This window comes from Labrus mixtus, chromosome 6 (genome assembly GCF_963584025.1).
Source record: "Labrus mixtus chromosome 6, fLabMix1.1, whole genome shotgun sequence".
NCBI classification, from domain to species: Eukaryota; Metazoa; Chordata; class Actinopteri; order Labriformes; family Labridae; genus Labrus; species Labrus mixtus.
The window spans coordinates 3,704,212-3,721,055 of record NC_083617.1 but is presented as its reverse complement, the minus strand read 5'-3'; the positions used below and the strand labels follow the sequence as shown (position 1 = coordinate 3,721,055).

At 41.6% G+C, this 16,844-nt stretch overlaps 1 protein-coding gene across 16 annotated transcripts in view; it reads left to right on the top strand.

Moving 5' to 3' along the window:
* The window catches only part of LOC132975171 (neurexin-1a), a 343,741-nt gene that overhangs the window by 276,581 nt on the left and 50,316 nt on the right, over positions 1–16,844 (top strand). For 11 of the 16 annotated variants that reach the window (XM_061039533.1, XM_061039528.1, XM_061039534.1 and 8 more), the window contains 3 exons: positions 5,896–6,067; positions 14,438–14,527; positions 15,908–16,227. In XM_061039533.1, coding sequence (XP_060895516.1) covers positions 5,896–6,067; positions 14,438–14,527; positions 15,908–16,227 — 582 coding nt within the window. The remainder of the gene's footprint in view (positions 1–5,895; positions 6,068–14,437; positions 14,528–15,907; positions 16,228–16,844) is intronic. The other 5 variants (XM_061039539.1, XM_061039538.1, XM_061039537.1 and 2 more) reach the window with 1 other exon arrangement.

Genomic DNA, 16,844 nt, shown 5'->3' with positions numbered 1-16,844 from the left:
TTATTTGAGCTGTTTTTCTTTTTTTGCAGAAAAATCAGAGGATATATCGTTTTGTGTTTTCACAGTGTACGATTGTTGAGGATGACGTTCGGTAATGTTGTTGCATGCACGGTAAAGGTAGAGAAAATGTATGTATGAGTTACAGCAGGTGCTCCCCACACATCATGGAAAAACTTTCTTTTTATGTCCAATGCATGAAGTTTGAGCTCATATATTTTTTTACTACTATAGAACAAAGTTTAAAATGATATTGGGTATACACAGGGCCCACTGGTTTTAAACCTACAGAGACAATATACTGTCACAGTCCACAACATCATTAGATTGTTTGGGATATTAGGGAGTTAATGTATCATATGGGGCTTCTATGAGGCTGAAATTTCATTTTCTGCACCACGGTAGTGATGCTTTCATACCGCCTGCAGGTTTGTTATGAATTTACTGCACTCTAAAAATTACGTCCGTGTGATTGCATGGACTGATGTTTGCTTAACCGTAATTGCGGGTGCATAGATAAATAACAGAATGATGCACGGTATATGGACCCCATATACTGCAAGGAAGTTAAGCTATTTTACATCTCTAAGTATTCCATTATGCTGTAATTTCATTAACGGAAAAGAAAGAGAGAGAGCAGAGGACTGTCAGAGGTAATTAAAAGATAAGGTGAACAGTACAGTCTGCTCGCCCCGGCTGCATTAAGACATTTAGCTTCTACAGTCGGAGCATAATATCCCCTCAACACACACACACATACATGTAACACACATACATAACACCGTAGTGATCACAGAGGTGCTCTCCCACCTGCCAAGCATACTCCTGGCAGATGTGAGCACTGGAGGGAGATGTGTTGCCGTCCTGCCGTGTTGAAACTGGTGAGATATTGAGTGTGACGTGTGCACAATGGTTGTCAACATGAATGACTCATAAACAAGCAAGCGATTAGGACAGCCTACACCGCAGCTCATTTCTGCAGAGATCGGAGAGGAGGCACGACACCATCTCAAATATCAATTCTCACTTCCATCTTCTGTTTTTTTTTTTATGTCGTCTTCACGTGGGCTCGGGGGAAAACTGGCAGCAGAGGACCAACATCCAAACTCAGGGATCATTTTTACTCTGTGGTTTTCTGGTTTGTGTTTGGTTTGTTTGACCCTCCAGTAGATTAGGCAGATAACAGATAATACAATTTTAAGAATAAAAACCAGGGTACCCCAAGATTCTTGAGGTCAAATTTCAGATCTTTATAAGACCACTTCAACTAAAATCCAGTGCCAACATTGTGACAATACTGGCAAAGGAAGAATGGTCTACTTGAACAATTTGTTGGGTGACCACCAACAGACCAGACAAGCATTAACCAGAATTACACCAGCGTAAATCAAGATAATTTACATCCTGGGAGCTTTTCTATCACTATTATGATGACCTTAAGAGTCTCCTCCATAATATTGGTCACCATGGTGACGAGGTTTGCCACAACTAGTGATTGGTTGTCAGGAGAACAGGCAAAAAATTCAGAGCACTCTGAAAAAGACGCTGGATACAGTATATGCTCTCATGCTGGTGTCAAATAAAAACATCATTGTCACATGTAGTGGGCTAGCTAACATTTTTTTGCTAACAATCTAACAGTAAGTACCCCAACAACCCATCACCAGTGTTAAACACCTGCTTGTCCAAGAGAAAGCAGGCCAACTCAGGTCGCTCTTCATCCCAAGTCGCTCGTTTAGTGCCCAAAGCGGGCGAAAGCCAACCCAAGGTTCACCCACATTTTGAAAAGAGCTTTATTCGCTTGGTGTTTCGCCTTACTTTGCCGCAACGTCCAGTTTTGCCAAATTTGCCAGTTTCAATGTCGTCCAGTCGTTGAATTGTATCCTCTCCCAAACTCATCTGCGCACAATCACTGCCTTGGGGGAAACACACCCACTGCCCACCTTGAAACGACCAAAGCCAACCAAAACAGTAAAATACAATCAGAGGACAGGTCACCACCACACATGAATGGAGACCCATTACGTGATGATTGAGCAGCATTACTTTTGTATCAGCCTATATGTAAGGCCTTCATTTGAGGGAGAAAAAAATTGCTCTGGCATGTTTTTGTTGACTTAACTGGAAGAAATAAAAGACGTGACTCTGATTATTACAGGGGGAAAAAAACCCACTTGGTCTGCAGAGACTGTTCTGCTGCTTTATAGCTTGTAGAAGAAGAATCTCTACGGCTGTATAATGAGCGCAGATGGAGAGTTTTAACGAGAAAGTGACACCCCGAGTATTGCTGCAGCTACTCCACCCTCCAGCTGCAGGGATGAGAAGCATGAAAAAAAAAGAGCAGATTAGAGGAGAATGGTGGATCAACTTCATCAGTTAATTAAACTCTATTGCAGCTTGATGAGCAATTAATCAAGGCGGCGTGCAGAGTGTCAGGCAGGGCTGAGTTCTTCGGTGTGGTGTGTGTGTGTGTGTGCACCATACAGTATGTTCCCGAGTGGGGGGGGGGGGGGGGGGGGGCGCCCTGTGGGGAGCAGCACTTACCAAGTGAGCAGCCCTAAAATTGTACAGGGTGTAATGGGCTGGGTTTATGTAAGCAGCTATCAATCACTCTATGACATAAGCCTGCACCCTATTAGAGCTCCAGGATTAGGCTCCTCTCCGTGGTAATCTAACCGAGAATTACTTGTCTAAGTGGATCCAAATTTCAGGAAATGCTGAAATGTGTTTGATAATTATTTAGTGAAGTAAGCATGGGCGTTCAAAGCAAATCCCAGCCTTGTATCGGAAAGCAGAGGCAACACCAGTCTAAGTTAATCACGTTAATATGGGAGAAGCATGAGCATATCAGAAATGTGACTTTTTCCTGCAGATTTAGATTCTTATCTTTCATCTCATATCTGACTCCCTCAATCTGACGGTTTGGGGGTTTCTTGTCCTTTGTCACTTGGCCACTTTCATCTACATCTTCATCTCTTTCAGGACCTGTGAGGCGGGCCTTTTCTTTATGCTATGGAAATTCGAGTTGGCAGTTTGTGACTAAACGCAGTAAATTTATTAACGAGACCATGGGGAACATTAAAAGTCAATTGAAGGAGGCTATTAAAAGCAGGATTTTTAATTGGGTTGGTCCCTCCACTATAACGTCTTTTTTTGTCTCTATCTCTCTCTTTTTTTTTTTCCTGAGAGTACTAAAAAAGTTCTCAATTAATGTGTTTAGTGTGTGCTAGTCCTTGAAAGAAAGTTCCCATTTGGACTCACAGATGCTACACTCTTCAGTTAAATTTCACTGTAAATTGGAGCACTTGAAAGATAGAGAATTGGGGTGAGAGTCTGCCTGGCTGTGAGGTCTTGATGACGGCAGATGCTCGCGCTATCTGCCGTCTCTCACTGTGCAGTTTAGTCCTGCTGCGGAGCTGCTGTCTCGGTGGCTTTCACTGAAGAGGTTTTTCAAGAGGGGGCAAATCTCTTAAAATGACAGACTACAACTTGCACAAGGTTTTTACTACAACAACAGCAGCAGCCTCTACAGATCATCCTCCCGCCCGTTCAGCTCTAAAAATAAACTTGACTCCGGCTGCACTGTATAGCCACTGTAGCATCTGCTTTCCAGTTTCTGTTGATTGGTGTTTAAGCCTGCGAGGGGGTCAGTTAATTGTGTTGGTACTGTAGCTTTAATGCATCAGATTATATAATCTGTTGAAATTACATTACAAAGCATACAATTGTCCTAGTTTTTGGTAACTTGGTGTGACACATTACAAATGGGTTTAATTGCACTTTAGCTTCTGGCTCTTGAGACCATGCGCGACTCATTCTGCACTTTAAGGGGACCAAGCTGTGTGTGTGTGTGTGTTTGTGTTTCTCTGTGTGTGTGTGTGTGTAGTAGTGGTGGCCTTAAAAAGAGTCAATTTGTGCATGTGGGGGAGTCAAAGAGAGAGAGAGATGTAGTGTAGTATTGGCTGTGCTGACTGGATAATGACATGCAGAGTGCGGCGCTGCTACAGCAGGTTGAGCCTCCAACCAGATGCTCCTTTCACTGCAGCCCATAAGCAGAGAGGCTGCAACAACACACACACACAAACACACACTCTCATCCGAGCTGGATTAAGCAGGAGGATTGAGGGACTTCGATCACGTCGAGTAATAAGAGCTTATTAGAGTAGATCACAATCATGTGTGGATGTGACGAGATGGAGGCTAAGCTCAGTTCAAGCTCCCTTTGAGACATCCTCCTTATGTTTCACTACTTGTATTTTTTTACTCTCTCTCTCTGTGTGTGTGTGCAATGATTTTAATGTTGACTGCAGTTTAATGATTCAGTCTCATGGAAACTGTTCAGATTCAATGATATCCTCACAGCAAGATTTCAATCTACTTCAGAGTTTTTGTGGTGATGGCGAGAGTGTGTCTACAGTATTTTGAAGGAGGGAAATACTTAGGATTGTGTGTGTGCGTGTGCATGTGTGTTTGTGTGTGTGTGTAGCAGGTGAAAAACTGTTTATAGCACTTTAAAGAAGCAGATGGCAGCGTCGCACAGAGGGACAGAACAGGCACACAGCACTCTGAAGCTCGAGGGGAAACTCTTACCTATTGACTATATAATTTATTTAAGTGATGTTATTAAAACTATAAACAACAAAACGCACAAGACACCTATTAGAGGGGTTTTTTTATGACGTTTTTCAGAAGAACACAGAACCTTCAGTGTTCAAATATAGCACCGATGTTACATGCGACTGCCAATCCGAGGCTATAATCCATCCAGTTATTCTGAGTTATGGTCAACACAGCAGGTTCTGCAGTTTAATACATAAACACCAGGAAATATCATTTCAGCCTGTACACTGCAAAATACAGATGTGCATGTGATACAGAGCATCCTTTAAGGAGAGCTTATGTTGTCATATAAGTTACTCTGGGGGGTGACGGATGTAAACACCACGGGACCAGCACAAAGGAAAAGCCTCACACTGACAAATCCCTCTTGGTTTACAGTAATGTTGTGATTCTAAAGCCAAAAGCAAAGACATTGTGGCTAGAAATCTTATTTAAATTGTAACATTAATTGTAGAATTTGCTTATTACTGTTTGCTCAGATCTATTCGATGTCACCTCTAACCCTCTTGCCTCTCTCATTGTGATGTACTAACAAGTTTAAAACAGACTCCAGGCTGAAACAAAAGGACAGTACAGTTCGGCTCCTTAATTAAGCAGGTGGAGCCCAGCAGAGAGAGCACTCAGTCTAATGCAGAGTAAATGTTGTATGCAAACTGAGTTTTCAAACTGAGTTTGTCTAATTGAATTAGGCTTATTTCATTAAGTCTTTTCTGCAGTTATATTTTGAAGAGTTTCCACTGGCCTTTATTCTTTCTCTTGATCAACATGTCTTCTTACAGTCACCATTAAAAAAGAAATAACTGAATTCTAGAAGTGAACAACATGTGTCCCAGAACGATCTGTTCACACATATGATGAACAATGAATGTAAAGATTGCATGCATGATGAACTGTTCAGGGACTGCAGGAAAAATAATTGAACTTTTTCACTTTTATAAGAAGCATCATGCCCAGTATTAATGTTGAAGTCAAGACCACAGTAACCAAGACCAAGACATGCCCGAGACCAGAGTGCTCCAAGACCGAGACAAGACCAAGACTAAGACATTTAGGGATCAAGACCAAGTCAAGACTTAGACCAAGATCATAAATATCAAAGAAAAATCATCATCTTGTGTGCAGGGGGTTTGTCACTCACTTAGACCGTAACACTGGGAAGGTTGCAGCCGTAACCGGGGGATACAAATCAAACTACAAATGAATTGAAGTCTGACCCACAAACAGTATTTTTTAAATGTCATTAAAACCGTTTCTTTTTCTGTGTTCTTGTCATTTCAGGAAAAAGGAAACATTGCCGTGGTTTTTAACGTGGGAACAGACGACATTAATATTGAGGAGACGTCAAAGTTTGTAAATGACGGAAAGTACCATATAGTGAAGTTTACGAGGAGTGGGGGTAATGCCACTCTGCAGGTGGATGACCTGCCAGTCATTGAGCGCTACCCCACAGGTGAGTCACCCACTCTGCACTCTTTAATTACATCTGCTGCTGCTTTATAAAAGCGATCAAATGACCTCGAGATTATCAAGCCCACTATTAAAGCCTTATCTGTCAGGATGTTTTTGTGTTGACTTGGCATGTGCTTTAATTGCTTTTTTTATGTTTCTGTTTCCAGCAGCTGTTAAGATTATTACCAGTGTTGTGGAGTTTTTTTCCCCCGTCCTCTCCGATGTTTATCGCTCTACATTAATCAATGCCGTTAAAGAACTCCAGTCTATGCAAACAGGCTGCACTTTAAAGCCTCCATAGTCTAAAATATCAACTGTAAGAAAGGGCAACGCCCACCTGCATTACCCTCCCTTATACATTAATAATCCACCCACAGTGTGTTCAATGGAAGTCAAATCAATACGCTATTTACAGACAAATTACCACTTTTATTGTGCCATGTAATTGTGTGTCAGTTCAATATTTATTCATCTGCCAATACAGTAGATTGATTGAATTAAAGTGACAGCGCAGACCAACCTGCAATGACACAGTCAAATGAAATGAGCACCTGAATGAATCAGTTGTTTACCCTGAATTAAACACCAGATGATCAGCATCTGGTTAAAGCATGACGATGCACTCTCATATTAATCACTTTCACAGCAAACGGCCACGATTACTCATCGTGCTTTTCATTTTCTTTGTCATTAGCGCTACAACCAATAATAATCATTGTTATTCGTGTAGCACTATTCATAAACAAGGCTTACATGACAGTAGAGAATGAATTAGCTAATTACTGCCTCGTGTAATGAATGTTAAGGAACTGAAAAAAACAACTCTACGTTCCACTTTATGTGACTGCAATACTCGTGCTGGCTCTCGCTTGTACAGTGAAGTGGTAACTGAGGAAAACAAAACTCAGCAACACTGGTATATTTCTGTAGAATGTCAAGATGTTAGCAGTTTGATGGCTTTCAAAATGAATTTAAATGTCACTGCTTGTGTTGTTGAAATTGTTCACTTTTTAACTGCTTCAAGGCTTTGACAAAAGCGACAGAGGGTTAAAGGCGTGGGCCTATTAAACAACTCAAATTATGCACTTAAATCTTCAAAACTGCTAAATTGCTGCAGGAACAAGTCTACGTTACTGCGGCCTCATATCAGAATTTAGAAACATGTGTCCACAGATTGTGAGCATGCATAACAACCAGACAGGACAAACAGGAGACAAATTCCACCTGTCTCTTTCCTTTTGCATAATGTCTGGTGACCTTTTTTAGCTCTGTCCAGTGCATTCATCCAAATGAAAGAGGGTTTTATGACTGAGACTCCACCGTCGCCGCTTGCCTCAGGTGATATGGAGGAAGCTAATGGCTTTTGACATGCTGTGGACATGGCAGAATGCACAGCAGGGTTAAATGCCTGGATGCTACGATCTCAATCTCCAAATAACAAACCCCCCTCCCCCTCCCCAGACGCTTCTGATACATACAGCTGTGCTGCTCATGACATGGATCAAGTTGGTGGAGTCATATTATTTTCATACACAAAGATGCAACAAAGAGTAAGATTGATAAAATTGTCCACATGTTGATAATCTATGAATTATTTCAGTGATTTTTCAAGCACAAAGAGATAAAAAGGCTGTTTCAAGCTTATTAAATGTACAGCTCTGACGGTTATCTTGTCGTTTATGACAGAAAATAAAAAAAAACGATTTTGATTTGATCACCTCAGGTTAGGTTGTCACGACACCAGAATTTAAATTCTGATACAAAAGTAGAAAAAAATCTTAACAATACTGGTACCTGTTTCGATACCATAGCAACAAAAATACAAAACCTAGGTATTTTTTCTTTTTGGATTTTCCAAATATTGCAAGCAAACTCCTGCACAACATCTAAACTGCACATTTCACTGAGTTCGAAATCAATTTTAGAACGGAGGCAATCCAGAACTGTAAGATTTAGTGCAAGTGGCTATAACAATACCTTCATATTGACAATCCAAGAGAAATTATGAGAGGAGACATTCACACAATCGGGACATTCACACCCCTAGTCTTAAATCATCTCCAAAAATAGGGTACAGACTCATTTTAGAATAATCAACCTAGATTATGGCTCATTATCCAGTTGAACCAACCCGATGAATTTCCACAGACCACCGCTGCTCTCTTTTTCTTTCACCACGGCAGCTTTGAGTTAAAAATACCACAGAAGATATGTTGGCTTTTTAAAGGTTTGATAGTTTGCGATCACATTCTTGATGAAGATTTTATCGTGCGGTATAATATCATGTATTTTGGGGTGCTGATGGCGGAGTGGTGCCCCGTGTGAGGAGGCTGTGGTCCTCCGGGCGGGCTGCCCAGGTTCGGGTCCTACCTGTGGCTCCTTTCCTGAATGTCATTCCCCGTTCTTTCTCTCCCTGGATTCTGGCTATGCCCACTGTCCTGTCCCTCCAATGAAGATAAAAAATATATATATACATTGTGTATTTTAAACATGCATAATCAAAAAGTAGCGAAATATCGATGATGTTTTCAATCTAACCATGGTCCTGTTGTGATGTGATTTTAAAATATCAATCACTACTCATGAAGATAATCAGCACATTAAACAGTATACTTGTTTAGTTTCATCTCTACTGCAGAGTATGGCTCAAGATCATTTTAATGAATCAAGTGTTGATATATCGGAGACAAAAATCTCTGAACTTTACTTATTGTTTGTGTTAAATTGTACTTTTAAAATCTACGTATTCTTACGTCGGACTGTATTTCTTCCTCTCATCATAAATGCTGAGTAATAGATGCTCATCCGACCTCATCCCCACCAATCAAACGTCAGTGACAAAGCCAAGTCCAGCTACCTTATTAGACCCATTACAGACTAATTACATCCAATCACAATTACTGCACGGCTTCTCCCCTCACCCCCCAGCACAAAAAGCCATCATTCTCTCAGCTAGCCTGTAGTTTGATTAGTATCCATGTATGCCTCTAACGCACTCGTAATAGCAGCCCTCAGCCCCTTGTAGGCCACTCACAGATCAACAGTGATTATAATAAGAGCAGACAGCAAAGATAAAAAATGATGGCTGCCGAGTGAGAAAGACAGAGAGTAGGAGATTATACGGGAGGGAGGGGTGCGATCATTCTCAAAGCAAGGAAATAATTGCTTCACCAGGGCCGATATTGCTGCCCTGGTAATCTCATTAAAAGTCTCGCACTGCATACTTGTGAGTCATTAAAAGTCTTTAGCACAATTATTAGAATCTAAAAAAAAGCAAAACGCACATGCAGACACATAACTAGCTTCTATTTGTCATCCTCTATTCTTGCTTTCCGTCTGAGATGCACACAAAAGCCTCGGCAGCAAGAAAAAGAAAAATTCAGTGCCTTCTCCCAAGTCTTGGCCATGGAAGTAATACCATCACAATGGTGCTGCCGGGCCCTCAGGGTACAGTGCAGTATCCTATACAAGCACCCAATGAACACTCACAGCTCGCAAAGATAATGGAGAAAGTCCCTGGCCTTATTCTTCAGCTGTTATCAGAGCGTGGTGCACTTACAAAGCTCTCTGTCTCCTCCTGCACTCCCCTCTGCTCACAGTTTCCTCTTTTCTTGTCCTTCCTACCCCCCTCCGTCCACCCCTGCCCCCTCCGTTGATCTCACCCCGTCCTGTTTTCCCACCTTGCTGTGTAGAGTCTGATTTGTGGGATACAAGGGGAAGAGGGTTAGCTTTATCCGTCAAAGCTCCATCCTGTATCTGCTGTCTGTTCTATCCATGATCCTATTCAGCCTATTGTGCAAGCAGTCATCACTGAGCATGCTTAAAAAATGGTGCAATGGCCTGCACAGCCAGAGTTGAACAAAAAAAAATAAAAGGGAGCAGAATAATGAAAATAATAGTGAGATTTGTGCAGGTTGCCTACTTTTTAATTCCCCTCCGGCTGCATGAACAGAGGAAGCATTTGCATATTTGTTTGTCTAATGTGCCGAGTGTCTCAGGGCTTGTAATGAGATAAAGCTCCCACCTTATCGGACCACTTTATTAACAAAAAAAGGAAACAAGTGAGCGAGGGCAGAGCGGGTCAGTTGGGACAGCTCGGCTGAATCGCGGCTGTCTGGCGGAGGAGATAAGCAGGGCTGTCCCGGAAACCAAACCAAATCACCGCTCAGCAGCAGTCACTGGCTCGGCTCTGCAGGCTCGATGAATGGGTCCTGCTGCTGCATCAAAAGCCCAGGGGACAGCATTGTTTAACACTCGGGAGTCCCACAGTGGGGATCAATACACGATCAGACCTTGATTATATCCACACTTAATTAACCTCGGTATAAAGATAGACTCAGCGTCCCACCAGGGGGGCACAGACAAACAGATAGTGTAACTGTCTTTGAAAATGGAACGTGTTTTTGCACAAATGTAGAGGATTTTGGCACAGTGGGGAGGTGTGTGTGAGCATGAGAGTGTGTGTACTGTGTGTGTGTGTGTCTGCCTGCCTGTGTCTACTTTTACTTCCAGCTTTTGTTTTTGTTATGACATAACAAAATGAAGGCTGTCATTAAAAAGAAAATAAGAATAGACCTTTCATTTATTTCATTTCTTTTTGATACTGAATGCTGGTAGTTTAATTAATGTGCATGGACTTGAGCTTGTATATTTCTTTTCTAGTTTTCTGACTACTCAAAGCACTCAAAGCATCACCTACACATTCACACACTGATGGCAGAGGCTGCTATGTAAAGTGTCCATCAGTAATAACTAATCCGGAGCATTCAGGGCAACTTGGGGTTAAGTGTCCTCCCTAAGGACACATCCGACATGTGGCTCGAGAACTGGAGGTTTAACCTTTAACCTTCTGGTTGAGAGACGTCCTTCTCTGCAAACTGAACCACAGCCGAATGTGACAACACATTTGTACATCTGTGTGTTTGACCTTTTGTCTTTAAGTGTGAATTAAACACAATATTTGTTCGAGCGATGAAGAGCTCCAACAACATGATGCTCAGTCGATTCTTGTCGGGGCCATATGCAAAACATCGCAGAGGGTCCCTTTCAACAGAGATTATCACCTTTACGTTGCTAATAATCTGATAATGTAGTGCAAAATGTAAATATATATATACCTATCTCCAAAATGACATTGTGATATTATATTTCTTATATCTATGTAATAAATGACTCGGGGAGTTGTCATTGTAATGACTGCTGCTCTTCTTCAGTCTAACCTCCCGTGTCCTCCTCGTCCTTTAAACAGCTGTAGGCTAACTGTTCTCCTGAGCCCCGTTTGAAGCCGACCTCCCCTCAGATGAGGTTTCACGGCGGCAGGAAACGCAGAGGTGACATAACTTACACCCCGTGACTGACAAACGGAGGTGACAGGACCGAACGAAGCCCAGGACCGCTCCCCTGAATGCAGCAATTAATGGATTATTCATTCATTTAACACGCTGAAAATATAAGGAAGAACTGAAATGTGTGGGTGTGTGTGTTAGTGTGTGTGTTATTTGTCTATTCATTTGTTTGTGTCTCATTCTTGCATCATGCTCAGAAGAAGAATCAGGTGGTACAGACCTCCAGGGGCCTTGCATAAGGGAAATACGGCGTGTGTTCGACACCAGGCAGTGTGGCAGACGTTACATAAGCCAAAAGCAACTGGAGGCTGGTGTGCTCGGCATCCACCTACCTGGAGGAAGTTCACTGATTTTTTGAGCTGCTGCATTAATTCAATCCATTGTTCAGTCATTATAGTTTTTATTATAGTTTATGACAGGACTGTACATTCAAAAGGGATAAATTAATTCTTATTTCTAAACGAATTCTTTTTGAAATAATCGATGAAAACAAAATATCCAACAAGTGCTTTCTGTCCGTCTACAGAATATCATCACTGACACTTCTGACGGCCAAATTCCACCAGACGCGTGTTCGGGCCGTAACAGAGCAGAGCTGGTTTTCACTTCATTCAATGTGTGCTTCACAGGGGAAAGATGACTTGAATACAAATTAGCATGCTAACAGCTAACATTAAGCAAATTTAAGAAACATGTCTTTGACGTGTATGTTGATTTCATAGTTTGCCCCATGTCCCATCTGCTAACATGGAGGAGGCGGGCTTATTGACCTGTACTTCAGCCGGCCACTAGACGGAGCCTTTAATCTTTTGGCTTCACTCCAGACGAGGTGTTGCGCTGTCCATTCTTTATACAGTCTTTGTGCTAAAATGACATGTAGGCATCTCTGAATGTGCAGCATCACCTCGAATGACTGGACTTTTTTTTCCCAAAAATGGTTCGCCCTAAATAATAATTAGAGATCTGGATTGGATTTGAAATATAGTCTACCTGTGTTTTTTCCTGCGTCAATGTTGAGGTAGAAATGTTCCTCTAAACCTCTTTAGTTCTCCAACCTGGCACAATCAGCCGCAGACAAACTCCACGAGCAGCGAGACGATCTTTAAGCCTTTATTCTCCGTCGCTGATCCTCTACAGTAATTCAAGCTGATGCAATTGAAAAAAGCGTCTTTTTATGCGTCTTCTTACCTCAAAGACCTTTCATTGGACCAACTGTGCATTTCTTACAAGGTTACCATCTCCCCTTCATGTCTCCGCGATCGCTTCCCTTCAGAGCTATTCTTCACCGAATCACTCTCCCAGCTACCGGATCTTTTTTATCTGCCAGAAAGTGAATTAATATAGTTGATGGGACAAACATTGTCAATCTGCCGGAAGAATAGAGCTGACTGAATTCAATCTGTGCAGACAATACCGAGGGGGAAAGCACTCAGAGACAGTGGCACTTTGCTGAAAGTCTCTTGTTCTGGAGAGGTTATTGGCCTTGACAAAAGGGGGGGGATGCAGAGTTTGCCCTCATTAATGCCGAAGTAGCCCTCCAATCATGAAGTGGAGTTTTTTTGATACTAGTCCTCTTTGTCCTCGTTCTTTTCCTTTAAATGCTGTTGGAAAACGACTTCCCCATTCACTCCAGTGTCATCAATGTGTAATATTCAAACAGCCACTTTTACCAGGGCGGGCGCGTGGCATCGGTAGTACAGGCAAATTCAAGGGGCGCTGGCCGTCCATAGGCGGCGTCACGGTACCCGAAATGGGTGAGGAAGAAAAGAAGAGGACATATTATCCCCCTTCTCCACCTTTTCAAACAGCCCCCCTGTGGTCTAAATGAAACATCCGTGCTGTGCTTTGGTCAAAATATAACATGAATCAAGCACCAGAGGAGGTTTGTGACCCTGTATAAACCAGCTCTCTCAGAACGCTCTGTTTTGGTGTGTGTCTCTTTAAATGTAATGACCCCCCCCCCCTGAGTTTTCCGTGTAGACATCACTCCTCTGTAGCGAGAAAAAAAAATGGCGGACCTGCTCAGAAGTTTTGTTCTAGGCTGGGGGTGGAGATACCAGGGGAGGTGAGGTTTTTTTTTTTTTTTTTACCAGAATCAACTGTGACATCACAAGGAGAGCACATCTGAAACAGAGCATTTTTCTCTGTGTTGTAAGACTTATGCAGACCACAAACAAAGGACTGGATGGGTTTATTTCACATTTTATGGATCTGTAGACACTCAGGTTACCCAAATAAATGTTAAAAAACACTGTGAAAGAGGATTTTTCATAATATGTCCCCTTTAATGTTATTTTATAACTACCTGCTGCTTGTTACCTGCTCTTTGTTGGGGAGGAGGGCACTAAAATCTTGCCTATGGGCACCAAGTGGGTCAGGGTCGGCTCTGACTTTGACCCTCCTAAAGCTTTTGTCAAAGCCTTGTGATTGAATCTCTGACAGTGTATGTATCTACTTTGACATTGTTTTCTGACTTTTCTCCGACCAGATGCTCTGAATGTACACTGTGTTAACTGTTGTTTTGCACTTAGCTGATGTTTTCCTGTTAATTAGGCTGTGTATAAATGGGGTGGGCATGTTTAATAAGTTAAAGTTAAATCCTTTAAACCATAAAAGGTTGATTTAATAACTAATTTAAATGATGTTTTTGTTCTGTATAAATGCATATAACTAGTATAAAATCCTTTTAAACCATCAAATGGGCTGGAAAAGTGGGGTTCAGATTTTTGTAATGTTTCTGTTTAAATATTGGATTGGGGGTTGGTTTATAACGTAGCTCTATTAATGTAGATGAAACATGAGCGTGCTACTTATTTTTCAATAACATAGGACTAATTTGTTGGCTAAAAATAAAATAAAAGGAGTTTGTTCAGATAATGTTTCAGTAAACATTGTTTTTAAAATATACCAAACTTTTTAAACATATAAAAACCTTGTGCCGTTGTTTAGCTCCAGCATTAAGTATGACGATTTAACCTTTGATCTTACAGATTGTAACCAATGAAATGTCTCTTTAAACTTTAAAGGCAACAATGATAACGAACGCCTGGCGATTGCTAGACAGCGAATCCCATACCGACTCGGTCGAGTAGTTGACGAATGGCTACTCGACAAAGGTAAAAAAATCACTGATTAAAATTTCAAATAAAATAATTTGAACGTAACCAAGTGGTAGAAGTTCTTCTGTCGATAATAAACATTAAAAAAAATAAATGTTCAGTTAAACTTTAAAAACCAAATGATTTGAAGAGTTCGATTAAGTTTGTCTTACTTTTCATAATAATGTATTTCTTTGAGAGATGTTTTAATACGTGTTTATTGTTAACTAAAGGTTAAAGGGACTGTAAATATGAATTTAAATCCTCTTACTGAAGTCACATGAGCATTGTTTAAAAAAAAAAAAAAAAAACCTCATAAATTGTGTTGCTGTAAACTTCTAAAGGATACTTTTAAAAAGTCATGACTAGTTTGCCAAGTGTTGTTTGAGACACTTGTGACACATGTTCAGTACAGTACAGTACTGGTTGTGATTTAAAAAGTGCCAGCAGTGATAAATAGAGTGCAAAAAGAATTGGCATCAGAATTCTGAGTCCCTTTAACAGACATTGTAAATATGTATAGGGCCTTAGATGAAGGAACTGTAATATAAAACAAACTGAGTGCATGCTTTGTTTTTTATAGTTCAATAACTAATTCATATCTTTCACTTGAAATGTGAAATGAGCCCTATCATTTCCGTCTCTTTCATTTCCTTTCTGCGTTCTGTTCTGTTCTGTTCTGAAATGTTGTTCTTATTATTATTTCTTTTATTTATTTATTTTTTTTCCATGTCTCCCCCGACCCCATGTCTTTCCTAACTTTGACTTGCCTCGGGTTGCTTTTGCTAAAAGGATGAATAGAATCCAAAATATCCAGAAGTGTGTCCTGCTTCTTGTGAGATTGCACGCGAGTAAAAGTGCAGATTTCACAGCCTGTAGTCGGTTTTTGAAGTTTGTTTCCCCCCACCCTCACCCCCCCATGCTTGCTGTGCACGATAAGATTAAACACATACATACCGGTACATAACTTATACTTCTCTTTATGCTTAGCTTTGTTGGACGAATGCCTCTCATATTTTTCCTCGGGCCATTTTCCTGCAAACTAATCGTCCTTTTGTATGTTATCTTTAATCTGCTGCTCACACATAACATCACTGATTAATCTTTTACATTAGCTTGCCCTTTTAGCAAAGCTGCTTTGATTTTTTTTTTTTTTAAACCCTGTGTTATTATTTCACATGTTTCTTTTGTTTCTCTTTGTAGGCATCTCATCATTATAAGTGCAATAAATTACCCGGGTTTGCCTCCACAACCCGTAATTTATTGGTCTCATTAGCCACTGGGCAAATAATCTGTCTTTCTGTCGTTGTTGTTTTTTTTTTTTCTTCCTGTTTTTGTAGAAGTGGCTGAGTCCACAGCTCAACATTCTTGTATATATGTAACGTTGTTTTCCCACAGGGCGGCAGCTTACAATCTTCAACAGCCAAACCACTATACAGATTGGGGGCTGGGAGCGGGACCGGAGTCGATCGTTTCAGGGCCAGCTCTCGGGCCTCTACTATAATGGCTTGAAGGTGTTCAACATGGCCGCCGAGGGAGATCCCAACATAAGGATCCAGGGCAGCGTGCGGCTGGTGGGGGAGTCGCCCTCCTCTATCACGCCGCAGTCCAGCACCACGGCCAACCGCTCGGAGACGTCCACGTCCATCATGGAGATCACCACCACCACGGCGTCCAGCCGGCGGGTCAAACAGACGACACCGCGAGAGCCTCAGCAGGTAAGATCGTCTTTAAATGATTCTGTCGTCTGAGGCTTTCACTCGTGTCATTATTGTCTCGACTTGATCCATTTTAAAAGTGCTTACGATTCCCAGCGTGCAGTTAAGCACATCCTGGATTAATTGAATGCATTATGTCATTATGTTCTTATAAAGTGGAACGCACGCCTCACTTTTAAGCGTCAAGTCTTTCTTCTCCTGGAGTCTTCTGACCTAAAAAAACGGAAGAAAATAAGAACATTGTTCCACCAATAGGAGCAGCTCGACAGGCTGACTGTGGAGCGTTTTCTCTCTTGGCAATCAGATGTGGCTCTGTGCAGTGTGTGTCAGTGTGTGTCAGTGTGTGTGTGTGTGTGTGTGTGTGTGTGTGTGTTGGACTGATAACCATCGAAGAGGTCCTCCATCATCTTTATCTGTCCTCCATGAGCTGCGCAGCATCTGCAGGAGCATATTACTTCTCAAATGTCACCATGTGTGACTAAACAATGCAACACAAATCCTATCACATGAAATGGCGATCACGTCATGCATGCACAACCCCCCCCCCCCCCACCCGACAGCCGAGGTTTCCTCTGAAAACTGAAGCAGGGCAGCATGAGGCATGGATTTTAAAACCA